Source organism: Rhinopithecus bieti, unplaced genomic scaffold (genome assembly GCF_001698545.2).
Source record: "Rhinopithecus bieti isolate Rb0 unplaced genomic scaffold, ASM169854v2 scaffold_6876, whole genome shotgun sequence".
In the NCBI taxonomy this organism is placed as follows: domain Eukaryota; kingdom Metazoa; phylum Chordata; class Mammalia; order Primates; family Cercopithecidae; genus Rhinopithecus; species Rhinopithecus bieti.
The window spans coordinates 1648384-1665119 of record NW_016805229.1 but is presented as its reverse complement, the minus strand read 5'-3'; the positions used below and the strand labels follow the sequence as shown (position 1 = coordinate 1665119).

Sequence of the window (16736 nt, the reverse complement as noted above, 5' to 3'; positions counted from 1 at the left end):
AGCCCTGAACCTAGGTGCCAGACGTGCAGTGATGAACAGAGAACGGTTCTCCACTCTCAAGGAGCCCCCAAGTTAGTAGAAAGAGACCGGGCCCAGCACACAGTGGGTGCCCATAAGTGGCAGTTATTACTGAGCTACAAGTGCAGCATGAAGAGCCTTAGAGTTTACCCAACCTTCAACTATTGACATTTGGGGTTGCCAAAAGTCAATATCTTCCTTTGGGGTTGATCATTTTTTGTTGGGTGTACAGGGCTCTGTGTTGTGTCTTGTGGGATGTTAAGTTTCATCCCTGGCCTCTACCCACTACAGGCCATTAGCACAACCTACCTGCCCACTACCCCGCTTTGGTGATGTTACCAGAAAGCGATCCTGATCCAGACCCCAAAGTTCTTGGACCAAGAGCAAGAAAGAATTTAGGGTGAGTCCGAAAGTGAAAGCAAGTTTATTAAAAAAGCAAAGGAATAAAAGAATGGCTACTCCATAGGCAGAGTGGCAGCTTGGGCTGCTTGATTGATTATACTATAGTTATTTATTATATGCTAAACAAGGGGTGGATGATTCATGAGTTTTCTGGGAAAGGGGTGGGCAAGTCCCAGAACTGAGGGTTCCTCCCCTTTTTAGACCATATACGGTAACTTCCTGACGTTGCCATGGCATTTGTAAACTGTCATGGCGCTGGTGGGAGTGCCTCTTTGCATGCTAACACATTATCATTAGCATATAATGAGTAGTGAGGACGACCAGAGGTCACTTTCATGGCTATCTTGGTTTTGGTGGGATTTGGCAGGCTTCTCTACTGATGCTGTTTTATCGGGAAGGTCTTTGTGACCTGTATCTTGTGCCGACCTCCAATCTCATCCTGTGACTTAGAATACCTAACTTCCTGGGCATGCAGCCCAGTAGGTCTCAGCCTCATTTTACCCAGCCCCTATTCAAGATGGAGTAGCTCTAGTTCAAACCCTTCTGACAGTGACAACCAAAAACGTCTATAGATGTACAAATGTTGCTGAATGTACCCCGAAGTTAGGTCAGGGAGGCGTGTAACATTGCCCTGTGAAAGGAAAATAAAGTCCCAGGACCCCAAATTCACTATACCAAAAGGAAAGATTAAGCTTGGGAACTATGAGTCATACAAAAAACTGCCTTTTTTTTTTTTTGATATGGAGTCTCGCTCTATGTCACCCGGGCTGGAATACAGTGGTACGATCTCTGCTCACTGCAAGCTCTGCCTCCTGCGTTCATGCCATTCTCCTGCCTCAGCCTCCCGAGTAACTGGGAGCCTGTAGGCGCCCGCCACCACGTCTGGCTAATTTTTTGTATTTTTACTAGAGATGGGGTTTCACCATGTTAGCCAGGATGGTCTGGATCTCCTGACCTCGTGATCCACCTACCTCAGCCTCCCAAAGTGCTTGGATTACAGGCGTGAGTCACCACGCCTAGCCAAAACTACCTTTCTTTTTTTCCTAAACAGATAGCTGCAAGATAGAAGGCCAGCTATCTTCCCAGGGGCCTCCCTCACCCTGTCAATGTAAATTAACAGCCTATCCTCACAGGTAGGGTACAAAGACAAGACTAGAAATCATCGACCCTCGCCCACCCGGACTCCGCGTTTCCTTTATCCTATGTAAAATGCAGATTCACTGAGGGCCAGAGAATGCAATCCTCCCCTTCCTGCCCTCTCTTTCCCCTTTAAATATTGAAGTCCTTAAGATCCTCTGCAGGAAAAAGCACACGCCAGGGGTCCTACTGCTGCCTGTGTCTCTTCTTCCCAGGCGCCTCCTCGAATTTGGCAAAATAAACCTCCAGATTGATTGAGACCTTCTCAGACACTTTCACATAAGAACTACTATTTTAGTCATTAGGGTGCAGCAATCTGGGTTTTAATTCAGTCTTAGCAGGTAGGTGAACTTCGTGAAAGTTCATGACTTAATTTCTCTGAGCCTGGGATTCCTTGTTTGAACAATGAGGCCAATAATACTACCCCCGCATGGTTGTTGTGAATATCCCATAAACAACAAAGGCAAGGTGTAGGAGTGTTCGACACAGTCTTGTTGTAAGGGTAGTGTGCACCATGACAGTAGAACTGAATCCTCTAGCTTTCATGAGCATCACTAGGTGCCCAGAACTGTGCAGGCCCTAAGACTGAATGAGTGAATAGACTCTCCTAATTGAAAGAGAGTGACAGCTAGTGGGTATGGGGTTTCTTTTGGGGGTGATTAAAATGTTCTAAAATGGATTTGGTGATGGTTGCACAACTCTGCAAATACACTTGGAACAGATGAACTGCATGATATGTGAATCATATTGCAATAAAGTTGTTACCAAAAAAAAGTTAAATGTCAAACATAAAACAACAAAGGAATGAGAGAAAAGTACCAAAGTCTATTCACCACCCACTAGAAACCCCAATGCAATTCATCTGGCATTGTTGGCTTTGGACTCTGGCATTGTAATAGAACTCAACTAGTGATATGGTTTGGCTGTGTCCCCACCCAAATCTTATCTTGAATTGTAGCTCCCATAATCCCGATGTGTTGTGGGACGGACCTGGTGGGCGATGACTGAATCATGGGGGTGGTTTCCCCCATACTGGTCTCGTGATAGTGAATAAGTCTCACGAGATCTGATGGTTTTATAAGGCGTTTCCCCTTTCACTTGGTTCTCATTTTCTCTTTGCCTGCTGCCATCTAAGATGTGCCTTTTGCTCTTCTGCCATGATTGTAAGGCCTCCCCAGCCACGTGGAACTGTGAGTCCATTAAACCTCTTTTTCTTTATAAATTACTGAGTCTCGGGTATGTTTTTATCAGCAGCATGAATATGGACTAATACAACTAGGGTCTACTCACCTGGCACAGTAAGACCAGCTATCTCCCCAGAGGTTTTGCAGTGGTGAAAAGGAAGAAGTTTATTTGCAAGGCTCCAAGCAAGGAGGACTGGGCAGCTAATGCTCCAAGCCTGACCTCCTCAATGGCTTATAGGTAATGTAACTGTCCAACAGGTTCACCTTGCCCTCTGCCTAGACAAAGCCGATTTATCAAGACTGGGGAATTACAATAAAGAGTAATTCATGCAGAGCCGGCTGTGAGGGAGACTGGAGTTTTCTTATTACTCAAATCAGTCTCCCTGAGCATTCCAGGATCAGAGTTTTTAAAGATGATTGGGTGGATGGCGGTCGGGGGGCTGTGAGTATGGAGTGCTGATTGGTCGGGTGGGAGATGAAATCATAGGGAACCGAAGCTGTACTCTTGCATTGAGTCAATTCTTGGGTGGGGGCCACAAGATCGGATGAGCTAGTTCATCAATCTGGGTTGTGCCTGCTGACCCATCAAGGGCAGAGTCTGCAAAATATCTCAAGCACTGATCTCAGGTTTTACAATGGTGGTGTTATCTTCAGGAGTAATTTGGGGAGGGTCAGCATCTTGTAGCCTCCAGCTGCATGACTCCTAAACCATAATTTCTAATCTTGCGGTTAATTTGTTAAGTCCATTTTCACACTGCCATAAAGAACTGCCCGAGACTGGGTACAAAGGAAAGAGGTTTCATTGACTGACAGTTCGGCATGGCTGGGGAAGCCTCAGGAAACTTACAATCATGGTGGAAAGTGAAGGAGAAGCAAGGCACTTTCTTCACAAGGTGGCAGGAAGGAGAATGAACGCAGGAGGAACTACCCAACCCTTATAAAACCATCAGATCGGCCGGGCGTGGTGGCTCAAGCCTGTAATCGCAGCACTTTGGGAGGCCAAGACGGGCGGATCACGAGGTCAGGAGATCGAGACCATCCTGGCTAACATGGTGAAACCCCATCTGTACTAAAAAAATACAAAAAAGTAGTCGTGCGCAGTGGCGGGCGCCTGTTAGTCCCAGCTACTCGGGAGGCTGAGGCAGGAGAATGGCGTGAACCCGGGAGGCGGAGCTTGCAGTCAGTGGATATCGCGCCACTGCACTCTAGCACTCCAGCCTGGGTGACTGCGCGAGACTCCATCTCAAAAAAAAAAAAAAAAACCATCAGGTCTCATGGGAACTCACTCACTATCACCAGAACAGCATGGGGAAACTGCCCACGTGATTCAGTCACCTCCACCTGGTCTCTCCTTTGACACGTGGGGATTATGGGGATTATAATTCAAGATGAGTTTTCAGTGGGGACACAAAGCCTAACCATATCACCTACAAATGCAGTCTAGTTCCCAGGCAAGAAGGGAGTTTGTTTTGGAAAAGGGCTGTTACCGTCTTTGTTTTAAAATGATAAACTAAGTTCCTCCCAAAGTTACTTCAGCCTATGCCCAGGAATGAACAAGGACAGCTTGGAGGTTAGAAGCAAGATGGAGTTGATTAGGTCAGATCTCTTTCACTGTCTAATTTTGCAATGGCGACTTCAGTGGGGGTTTTTAAAGGCAGAGATAAATTTCGGTCAAGCAGAAGTTACAGGCAAAATTGTAAAGCAATACATTGAGATTACACATTGGTTTTGGCCTAAAGGGGCTATATACATTGAAGCTAGGGCTCACAGGTCATAGGTAGATTGAAAGATTTTCTAATTTGCAATTGGTTAAGGAAGAGAAGCTTTGTTTAAAATCAGGGGTCAAGGCCAGGCTCAGTGGCTCACGCGTGTAATCCAAGCACCTTGGGAGGCCGAGGTGGGCAGATTGCTTGAGGCCAAGAGTTCAAAACCAGCCTGGCCAACATGGCGAGACCCCAGTCTCTTCTAAAATTACAAAAATTAGCGGAGCGTGGTGGTGCCTGCCTGTACTTCCAGCACTCGGGAGGCTGAGGCAGAAGAATTACTTGAATTCGGGAGAGGGAGGTTGCAGTGAGTCAAGACTGTGCCACTGCACTCCAGCTTGGGTGACAGAGCAAGACTCTGCCTCAAATAAATAAATAAATAATAAAAATAATAAAAATCGGGGATCAGCAGAAAATATGGCAGCCTTGACCCATGGGTGTGACTCCCTCCAGGCCTCTCTGGAAGACATTTAGAACAAGGAAAGATGGTCAGAATGCAGTCCTTAGTCTTCCCTTATCTGACGTCTATATGCCAATGGATCCATTTGGTAGGGCCCTGGGTTTCTGAAAAACAATTCAGACACATATGTTAAGATGATTATCTTTAGATTCTATAGAGAACAAAACATCTCCAGATTCTAACTTCCTTGGCTATTGTTTTAGGCTACTATCACCTTCTTGCTGATAAGTTGCTTATTGACTTTTCAAGGCTAGCTAGGTGCCTAGCATTTCCTTTGAGGGGACTCAAGATTTTCCTTTATTTCCATGCTTGGGGTTGGGGGGCTCCCACAGGCCCCAAAAGGGAGTCCCTGTATTACTGGGGGGTGTCCGGGTTCTTGGTGTTTTTAACAAAGAATTGGACAAAATGCACCAAAAAAAAGTGAGGAAAGAATGAAATAACAAAAACAGAGATTTATTGAAAATGAAAGTACATTCCACAGGGTGGGAGTGTGCCTGAGCATAGGGGCTCCAGAGCCACATTACAGAATTTTCTGAGGTTTAAATACCCTCTAGAGGTTTTCCATTGGTTACTTGGCATACACCCAATGTAAGTGAAGTAGTGGCTCACAATTAGTCTGACTGGTTGCAGAAAGCTTTTGCAGTAGCTTTCTGCAACCAATCAGAGATACTTTCAATTTCTCATCTGCCACACAGAAAAGGAGGGGGGTTTGCAAAGGGAGTAGCCTCCAGTCCTTTCGTTACTTAGGTGTGGAAATTTGGGGGTTTTCTTTTGATTTAGTTCTAGGAAGTTGGCCCTAGGTTCCCTGCCTCCAGACTGTATTCTCCTGCCTCACCTGCTCTCTCAGCATTAGTAATTTTTTTTTTTTTTTTGAGACAGAGTCTTGCTCTGTCCCCAGGCTGGAGAGCAGTGGTGAGATCTTGGCTCACTGCAAATTCCACCTCCTGGGTTCAAGTGATTCTTGCCTCAACCTCCCGAGTAGCTGGGATTACAAGTGTGCACCACCACCATGCCTGGCTAATTTTTTTTTTTTTTTTTTTTTTTTTTTTTTTTTGAGACAGAGTCTTCCTCTGTCACCCAGGCTGGAGTGCCGTGACGCAATCTTGGCTCACTGCAAGTTCTGCCTCCCAGTTTCAAGCCATTCTCCTGCCTCAGCCTCCCGAGCAGCTGGGACCACAGGCGCCCGCCACCATGCCCACTATTTATTTATCTTTTTATTTAGTAGAGACAGGCTTTCACCGTGTTAGCCAGGATGGTCTCGATCTCCTGACCTCGTGATCTACCCGCCTCGGCCTCCCAAAGTGCTGGGATTACAGGCGTGAGCCACCGGGCCTGGCCTCATGCCTGGCTAATTTTTGTATTTTTAGTAGAGACAGTGTTTCGCCATGTTGACTAGGCTGGTCTTGAACTCCTGAGCTCAGGTGATCTGCCTGCCTCAGCCTCCCAAAGTGCTGGGATTACAGGCATGAGCCACCATGCCCAGCTGAGCACTGGTAATTTTTAAAGCTTGGCACATGACTGTGATGAGCAGCGAGGGTTAGGAACCACCAGGCCTGTTCCACTCTCTCATTTCACAGCTCTCCAAGGAATAGTCTGGTTGAAAGGTACAGAAACCCATCCAAGTTTATGTAAGCACAAAACAGGCAATTACTGGAAGGACAGTGGAGTTTCCTGAAGCCCTAGGGCACTGCATTCATTTCCTAGAGCTGCCTAACAAATTGGTGCAAACTGGATGGCTTAAACAACAGAAATGTGTTCTCTCTCGGTTCTGGGTGTATTCTGGATGCATTCTCTTTCTGTTCTGGAGGCCAGACATCCAAAACCGAGGTGTCAATAGGGCCATGTTCCCTCCTAAGGTTCTATTGGAGACTCCTTTGCCTCTTCCTAGCTTCTGGTAGTGTTAGTGAAGCAGCGTCGTTGACTGGGGTAAATACCCAAGTTTTGTCGTCTCTCTCCAAGAAGATTAAGGACCCGGACACACAGGAGGAGTGAGTTTAGGAATGGAGGTTTAATAGACAAAAGAAAGAGAAAGGAGAACAGCTTTCTCTGTCTCTCTGGTGAGGCCCCTGAATGGGAATTCCGGCCTGTGGCGGAGTGCACCAAATTTTATAGACAAGCTTGAGGAGGTGGTGTCTGATTTAGGTAGGGCCCACAGATTGGCTGGAGTAGGTGTGATATTTACATAGCACGTGGGGAAGGCTGGCCACCCCACCCTAATCTTATTATGCAAATGGACTTTCCACTTGGGCGGCTCCACATTGACTCCTTACTGTACACGTGGCTGGCAAAGAGAAGGGAGCATGGAGCCGCCATTTTGAATGTACCTACACCAGGTAGCCTTTTCTTATGGGCACAGCCGCCAGCATTCACCCGTGTAAGCTTCCAGCTCCCTTGACTATGTCTACAGCTCGATTTTACCGGCTGCTCCTTGCTAGAAAAGAAAATGATTTGGGGGCTACTTTTCATTAAAAGGAAAACCTTACCAAGGACTTCCTTACCCCTGTCTGCCTAAATAATTTCTCAACTCCTGTCTCCTTAGCAGTAGCAAATCCATACAAGTCTGAAGCAACTTGATTCTTGCCTCCTCGGAGGAAATAATTCCACCAGCAGGCATAAGGCAGAGTGAGAGACACAGGCAAGTTTTAGAGAAGGAGCAAAAGTTTATTAACACGTTTTAGAGCAGGAACGAAAGGCAGTACACTTGGAAGATGGCCAAGTGGGTGATGTGAGAGCTCCAAGTGCACCGCTTGACCTTTGATTTGGGTTTTTTTTTTTTTTGAGACGGAGTCTTGCTCTGCCGCCCAGGCTGGAGTGCTGTGGCCGGCTCTCAGCTCACTGCAAGCTCCGCCTCCCGGGTTCACGCCATTCTCCTGTCTCAGCCTCCCGAGTAGCTGGGACTACAGGCGCCCGCCTCGTCGCCCGGCTAGTTTTTTTGTATTTTTTTAGTAGAGACGGGGTTTCAGCGTATTAGCCAGGATGGTCTCGATCTCCTGACCTCGTGATCCTTCCGTCTCGGTCTCCCAAAGTGCTGGGATTACAGGCTTGAGCCACCGCGCCCGGCAATTTGGGGTTTTATATGTTGGCATGTTACAGGGTTTTATGTCTCTCCATTTTTCCTCAGGGCAGGTCGTGCGCATGCGCAGTGGCCGGCCCCATTTGGGAGAGGCCGCATGCAGGGTGTATTTACAGAAGTCATGCACCTGATCATTTGAGATGCTTTTCCCTTACCAGCTGAGTGTTCCTAGAGGAAGGTCATATGCCAGTTACACTCCGCCGTTTTGCCTCTTAGTGTGCGTGCTTGAGCCCAATCACGCAACTCCTGAGGTCTCATCGGGAAGCGGCTCATCACTTCAGGTGTTTTCTATCTGTTGGGAGCTGGCCTTTCCCTGGCACCAGCTGCAACCAATTATTATTTTAGAGAGACAGTTTTAACAACTACCTGACTTCACCTGATGGCTGCCTGGCATTCCTCTCCTTTCTTGCTCATGGCTGCCTGGCTGCCTACTCTAACAGTAGCACACACAATCCTTGGCATTGCTTGGCTTGTAGTTGCACCACTTCAATCTCTGCCTCCGTCTTCACATGACCGTGTGTGTGTCTGTATGTCCTCTCCTTTTTTTTTTCTCTAAAAGACAGTGTCTAGCTGTGTTGCCCAGGCTGGTCTAGAACTCCCAGGCTTAAGTGATCCTCCTGCCTCAGCCTCCCAAGTAGCTGGGATTACAGGTGCAGGCCACCGTGCTTGGGTCTCTTTCCTCTTCTTATAAGGAAACAAGTCACTGGGTTTAGGGTCCATGCTAATAAGTATGACCTCATTTTAGCTTAACTATTATAGTTCCATGTGCAAAGCAACTTCCAAATTACTTTGGAAATAGAGTATTTCCAAATAGAAGAGACATACATGGGGGAGAACTATTTCCAAATAGGGCACACACGAACTTTGGGGGTGCCGTAGTCCCTGTGGCTTACTCTAGACTGGGGGCTTGTAAACAACATTTATTACTCACAGTTCTGGAGGCTGGAAGTGCAAGATCAAGGTGCTGGCAGATGCAGTGCCTGGTCTGTTCCTTATAGATGGTACCTTCTCACTGTATCCTTGTGTGTGGAAGGAGCAAACAAGCTCCCTTGGGCCTGTTTTATAAGGGCACTAATTCCATTCATGAGGGTTCTACCCTCATAATCTACTCGCTTCCCAAAGGCTTCATTTCTTTTTTTTTTTTTCTTGAGACAGAGTCTCGCTCTGTCGCCCAGGCTGGAGTGCAGTGGCCGCATCTCAGCTCACTGCAAGCTGCGCCTCCCGGGTTTACGCCGTTCTCCTGCCTCAGCCTCCCAAGTAGCTGGCACTACAGGCGCCCGCCACCTCGCCTGGCTAGTTTTTTGTATTTTTTAGTAGAGACGGGGTTTCACCGTGTTAGGCAGGATGGTCTGGATCTCCTGACCTCATGATCCGCCCGTCTCGGCCTCCCAAAGTGCTGGGATTACAGGCTTGAGCCACTGTGCCCAGCCAAGGCCTCATTTCTTAATACTATGACCATAGAAGTTAGGATTTCAGCGGGTGGCACCTGTGGGCAAGTGGGACCTGATGAGAAAGTTATGTAGCACACACGCACGTGAGCAGCATTGGCCAATGACTTGGAGACTTGGGCTAGTCATAGGTCTGTGAGCTGACGCAGGCCACNCTCCCGGGTTTACGCCGTTCTCCTGCCTCAGCCTCCCAAGTAGCTGGCACTACAGGCGCCCGCCACCTCGCCTGGCTAGTTTTTTGTATTTTTTAGTAGAGACGGGGTTTCACCGTGTTAGGCAGGATGGTCTGGATCTCCTGACCTCATGATCCGCCCGTCTCGGCCTCCCAAAGTGCTGGGATTACAGGCTTGAGCCACTGTGCCCAGCCAAGGCCTCATTTCTTAATACTATGACCATAGAAGTTAGGATTTCAGCGGGTGGCACCTGTGGGCAAGTGGGACCTGATGAGAAAGTTATGTAGCACACACGCACGTGAGCAGCATTGGCCAATGACTTGGAGACTTGGGCTAGTCATAGGTCTGTGAGCTGACGCAGGCCACTCGTGTGAGTAGGTGGTTTCTCCTGGGCGTTGCTGCAGCTGAGGCTGGGGAATGCCTCTACTGGCGAGTGACAGAAGACGTGGATGAATGGCTTGGAGACAGAGATTTGCAGGTGCTGGGGGCCCAGCTAGTTGTTGGGTGATTCTGGCTAAGATCTAGAGAGCAGTGGAGAGCACTTGGGAATGTCAGAATGCTGTCAATGGTTATTTGGAAGGTAAAGTCACACCACCAGCTCCTAAGACAGCCTGAGTGAGCAGGGGTCCTGGTGAGTCCATGGGTGCTGATGCTGCTTGGAGAGGGCAGGGAGCAGCTCTGTGGTGCTGATGAGTGATTTGGGGAATCAGATCCAACCCACAAGACTTACCGCAGCAGGAGCAATGACACCACCATCCAATGCAGCGATGGCTGGGAATGGGGAGCGGCTGGCAAGCCCATTACCCTTCTTCTTGCAGTGGTGGCATCCTGGTTAATGAGAGAAGCCAACTTTCTCTCCTATCCAAATGTTATGTTCTCCTTACCCCTGGTTCTACTTCCAGAGCCAGAAGAAATGATCAACATCAGTCCTGGGCAAACAGACAAGCTGCCCCCATTTTTTATTCTGAAGGGATTTGAGCAGAAGGAGCCCAAGTGGGTTTAAGTTTTTGCCTCCTAATTTTGTCAAACCTCATCTTCAGCCCTCTCTCTCTCTCTCTTTTTTTTTTTTTTTCTCTTTGGCATCCTAGCACTTGGTGTTTGGGACAGGGTTAATGTCGTTGGCATGGATGATTTTCTTCTGGTAAATTGCTTTACCCTCACCAAAGGAAAAAAAAAAAACTAGTTCCCTCCCAGCACCCCTATCTGAGCCTCTTCTCACGCCCCACCTTTGCAGAAGCCCCTGGCTTTGTTGGGACCATTTACTGAAGGCTCTCAGCCAAGGCCAAGCGTGCCACTAAGCCATTTACTAACATTACTGCATTTCAAAATTGTATTGTATTTATACGTCCAGGGTACCTATGCAGGATGTGCAGGTTTGTTACACAGGTAAACGTGGGCCATGGTGGCTTGCTGCACCTATCAGCCCAACACATAATATTAAGCCCAGCATGCGTTCGTTATTTTTCCTAATGCTCTGCCTTCTCAAGCTCACCCCGCAATTTTTTTTTTTTTTTTTGAGACGGAGTCTCACTCTGTCACCCAGGCTGGAGTGCAGTGGCACCATCTCGGCTCACTGCAAGCTCCACCTCCCGGGTTTACACCATTCTCCTGCCTCAGCCTCCCGAGTAGCTGGGACTACAGGCGCCCGCCACCTCGCCCGGCTAGTTTTTTGTATTTTTTAGTAGAGACGAGGTTTCACTGTGTTAGCCAGGATGGTCTCGATCTCCTGACCTCATGATCTGCCCGTCTCGGCCTCCCAAAGTGCTGGGATTACAGGCTTGAGCCACCGCGCCCGGCCTTTTTTTTTAAAGAGGGTCTTTCTCTGTTACCCAGGCTAGAGTGCAGCAGCACAATCATAGCTCACTGCAACCTTGAACTCCTGGGCTCAAGAGATCCTCCCACCTCAGCCTCCCAAGTAGCTGAGACTACAGGAACACTCCATCACACGTGGCTAATTTACAAAGAAAGTTTTTGTAGACATAGGAGGGTCTCACTATGTTGCCCAGGCTGGTCTTGAACTCCTCGCCTCAAGTGATCCTCCTGCCTTGGCCTCCCAAAGTGCTGGGATTACAGGCAGCAAGCACTATGCCCAGCCCATTACTCCCATTTTAAGCCTCACTGTGTATTTTACAGATGAGAAAACTGAGACTTAAAGAGGTCAAGTTGCTTCTCCAAGTTCATCCAGAGAGGGCAGAGTCAGGACTCCAATCCTGGCCGCTCAGCTCAAGTGTTTTTTTGTTTTGTTTTGTTTTGTTTTTTTGAGACAGAGTCTCGCTCTGTCGCCCAGGCTGGAGTGCAGTGGCGCAGTCTCAGCTCACTGCAAGCTCCGCCTCCCGGGTTCATGCCATTCTCCTGTCTCAGCCTCCCAGGTAGCTGGGACTACAGGCGCCCGCCACCACACCCAGCTAATTTTTGTATTTTTGGTAGAGTCCACCAGGGGTTTCACTGTGTTAGCGAGGATGGTCTCGATCTTCTGACCTCGTGATCCGCCTGCCTCAGCCTCCCACCACAGTGTTGGGATTACAGGTGTGAGCCACCGTGCCCGGCCAGCTCAAGTGCTTTTAGTAGCCACCCTCTCATCTGTCTATCTGTAGTTATTTTTTTTTTTGAAATGAAGTCTCATTCTGTTGCCCAGGCTGGGGTGCTGTGGCTCAATCTCAGTTCACTGCAACCTCCACCTCCCAGGTTCAAGCAATTCTCCTGCCTCCTGAGGTGGTGGCTGACAGCCTCCCGAGTAGCTGGGATTATGGCTGTGCTCCACAATGCCTGGCTAATTTTTGTATTTTTGGTAGAGATGGGGTTGTTTCACCATGTTGGCCAGGCTGGTCTCAAACTCCTGACCTCAAGTGATCCTCCCACCTTGGCCTCCCAAAATGCTCATCTGTCTCCTTGTTGTTGTCTTCTTTCCAGAAAAAGAAAAAACCAAACTGCAGAAGCAGAGAGAGGATGAGCTAATCCAGAAGATCCACAAACTGGTGCAGAAGAGAGACTTCCTGGTGGATGATGCTGAGGTCGAGCGGTTAAGGTGAGTGCACTGCGGGTACCCGAGGAATGGGCTGCAGGACAGCAACCTTCTGCTTCCTTCCAGAACCCATCTTCTGCTCCTGGGACTCCTAACAGGCATGGCCTTGGCCCACAGTCTCTGGACGCTGAATCCTTAGGAACCCCAGCCTTTTGGCTTGAGAACTCATTTCATATTCAAGAGAATTTCAAATCTGTGCCTCTTGAGGCAATATTGTTCCAGGAAGTGACCAGGGAGGAGTCACATCCCGTAATACATGACAGAGCTTCCAACACATCCTGCCACTCATCAAGGCAATGTCTCGAAACTTCTGCTGTCAGTTTCTACAGAAACTCTGCCACCTGAACTGACTTGCTCCCCACTCCTGCCCTCCCAACCTCCCAGCTTTGTTCTCCCCCTTTCCCTTCCCCTTAGTGGCACCAATGCCCTTTTCTAAGTATCAGGGTCTTCTCTTTGCATCTGCCACCTTGACCTGGACAACCACAGCCCTGGAGCTGCAGTGTAAAAATATGTTGTAAATGTAGAAAATGTGGAAAGCTGTACATGTTGGTTCTTGATTTTTGTTTTCTTGCACCAGAGCAACGATTTTAGGGCCTTCCACAAGGAAAGAGGCCTTTCCAACCCAGAGGGCAACTTGCTGTTTATTCTCTGTGTCCTCAGAGACCTTTCTTCAAGACCCCTGGGACTAGCAATTCCACTGCCCTTCTTCATGCTGCAGTGGACTTCTGGTTAATGAGATAAACCAACTTTCCTTCCTATCCGAATATTATATTCTATGGCTGGATGCAGTGGCTGACGCCTGTAATCCCAGCACTTTGGGAGGCCAAGGTGGGTGGATCACCTGAGGTCAGGAGTTCAAGACCAGCCTGGGCAACATGGTGAAACCCCGTCTCTACTAAAAATACAAAAATTAGCCACCAGGTATGGTGGTGCATGCCTGTAATCCCAGCTACTTGGGAGGCTGAGGCAGGAGAATCATTTGAACCTGGGAGGCAGAGGTTGCAGTGAGCCAAGATTGCATCAATGCACTCTAGCCTGGGTGACAGAGTGAGATTCCATCTCAAAAACAAAACAAAACAAAATAAAACAAAAACACAAAAAAACTACAACAACAATTATATTCTCCTTACCTCCAGTTCTGCTTCCAGATCTAGAAGAAATTATCAATGCCCCAGACAAGCTGCCCCAACATAATGAGACGCCCCCGCCATCTCTACCATTTTTTAAAATTAGCTGGGAGTGGTGGAGTGCTCCTGTAGTCTCAGCTACTTGGGAGGCTTAGATGGGAGGATCTCTTGAGCCCAGGAGTTCAAGGCTTCTGTGAGTTATGATTGTACCATTGCAGTCCAGCCTGGGTGGCAAAGAAAGACCCCGTCTCTTCAAGGTAGTTCAGCAAGTCTGCACCACCTACTTTATCTTAGTGATCCTTGGAAGAGCTAGGGTGACTTGCTTTCTGAGACCTGCCTCATACTTTGTGGAAGCACAGGTGAATAGGGTGGCTTCAAAATACAAGGTCAGGAGAGGTGCTGCCTCACTCACTGACCCCCCAGCAGGGTCCTGTAATGTCCCTGCCTCTGACCTGGGATCTCTTACCTACCTCTGGGTAAGCATGTACTCCATCTTTGATACGTGTCTCTGGTTCAGAGCAGGTTCATCAGATACAACATACACATACTGTACACACATAACACACAACAACATACATGCACCACCCACAAAGCCTGTTTCTTAACTTAGTGGTTTATTTCGTTGGTTCCTTGATGCTTTCCTTGCTTGCTATATATCTTGTTTTCTTTTACCCATCTACTTTCACAGGGAGCAAGAAGAAGACAAGGAAATGGCTGATTTCCTGAGAATCAAGTTAAAACCTCTAGACAAAGTAACCAAATCTCCAGCCAGTGAGTATATTCATTATTCATTCCCCTCCCCCACAAAAGAGAAAAGGATCTTTCAGGCCAGGCCCACAGTGGATCATGCCTGTAATCCAGGCACTTATGGAGGCAGGTGGATCACCTGAGGTCAGGAGTTCGAGACCAACCTGGCCAACATGGTGAAACCCCGCCTCTACTAAAAAATACAAAAATTAGCTCGGCATGGTGGCACATACTTGGAATCCCAACTACTCAGGAGGCTGAGGCAGGAGAATTGCCTGAACCCGGGAGATGGAGGTTGTAGTGAGCCAAGGTTGGGCCACTGCACTCCAGCCTGGGTGACAGGGTGAGACTCTGTCTCAAAAAAAAAAAAAAAAAAAAAAAAGGCCGGGCGCGGTGGCTCACATCTGTAATCCCAGCACTTTGGGAGGCCAAGGCAGACGGATCACGAGGTCAGGAGATCAAGACCATTCTGGCTAACACAGTGAAACCCCATCTCTACTGAAAATATAAAAAATTAGCCAGACGTGGTGGCGGGTGCCTGTAGTCCCAGCTACTCGGGAGGCTGAGGCAGGAGAATGGCATGAACCGGGGAGGCGGAGCTTGCAGTGAGCTGAGATTGCGCCACTACATTCCAGCCTGGGTGACAGAGCGAGACTCCATCTCAAAAAAAATAAAAATTAAAATTAAAATTAAAAATAAAGAAATTATGCCCAATTCAAACTGGTCTAAGCAAAAAAAGGAATTTGTTGGAGAAAGAGCAACAAGAACTAGGGCCTCAAGGACTGAACACTATTACCTCCCCTGCTTTTCTTCTTTTTCTCATCTCTGCCTCTCTTTGCATGTAAGCATCATTTTTTTCCTACTACACAGGCCTTCTCCATGGGACCAGAACCCTAGAACCATGGCTTAGCAACTCTGAGGCAATGCCACAGATTCTTTTTCTTGGTGTCGAAATATATAAGTCTCAGGGAAAGATTCTGATCAGCCCTTCTTGGATTATGTTCCAACCTCTTAGATCCATTACCATCACCAAAATAATGGGGGTACTGGGATTGGCCAGGAATGTATAACATGCCAGCTCCTGCAGTCACAGGGACATGAGCTGTTAGAGGAAGAGGGACTTGAAATCTTGCTGGGAAGACAAAAACCAAAAGCTGCCACTGTCTGTAAAACTACAAACCCAGTTTTCATTAACATCCTGTGAAACACGGTTGGAGGGAGTAAGGAAAGAGAAGGGCAATGATCTCTTCTGCTGGCTCCTGTAACCACAAGGCATGTGATCACTGCCTAAGGCCAACATTCTCCTCAATGGACCCTTTCATGAAAGGCAAAGTAGAAAAACTCCACCTAGCAGCATGGAGGAGGAGCAAGGAAACTTGCCTTCTCTATTGGGTTATGGGTGGAAAAAAGAAATGATTCTGGCAAGAAATCAAAACACCAAGCCTGCACCACATGCAAGGGGCCAGCTTTTACTACTCATCTGGTACGGGAATTCCAAGTTGAAAAATAAAAACTCTTGTAAAACCAGTGAAATCTCTGGGATCCTAGCAGATTTAGCAAATGCAAAACTGCTCAGTGGGGATTCTTCTGGATCCCATGGTATACAGTATTCTCACAGGAAAAAAACAATCCCCTTGAAGATGAGCCCTCAATAAAAATGAAAAACCCGACTGGGCACAGTGGCTCATGCCTGTAATCCCAGCACTTTGGGAGGCCGAGGTAGGCAGATCACGAGATCAGGAGCTCGAGACCAGGAGCCTGACCAACATGGTAAAACCTTGTCTCTACTAAAAGTACAAAAATTAGCCAGGCATGGTGGCACGTGCCTGTAATCCCAGCTACTCAGGAGGCTGAGGCAGGAAAATTGCTTGAACTTGGGAGGCGGAGGTTGCAGCGAGCTGAGATCATACCACTGCACTCTGGCCTGGGCGACAGAGCGAGACTCCATCTCAAAAAAAGAAAAGAAAAGAAAAACCCATGAAGAACCGAATCACCGTGAGGAGAATCAGTAGATGCACCAAAGAGAATGTCCTCCCAAGAACCAAAAATAATAGAACTATTTAAAAAGGAAAATGAACTAAGTACTTTTAAATTATCAAAGAGCTAAGAGAAGGACTAAAACCCAAAATGAAATAGTAAGATGCTATGAAAAAAGAGTAAGTAGACATGCAAAAAATTGGCC

The 16736-nt window shown here is 47.8% G+C and overlaps 1 protein-coding gene across 1 annotated transcript in view; it reads left to right on the top strand.

Moving 5' to 3' along the window:
* Window positions 1-16736, top strand: part of BMERB1 (bMERB domain containing 1) — a 168410-nt gene that overhangs the window by 146069 nt on the left and 5605 nt on the right. The window contains exons 4-5 of the mRNA XM_017871739.1: window positions 12569-12683; window positions 14496-14578. Coding sequence (XP_017727228.1) covers window positions 12569-12683; window positions 14496-14578 — 198 coding nt within the window. The remainder of the gene's footprint in view (window positions 1-12568; window positions 12684-14495; window positions 14579-16736) is intronic.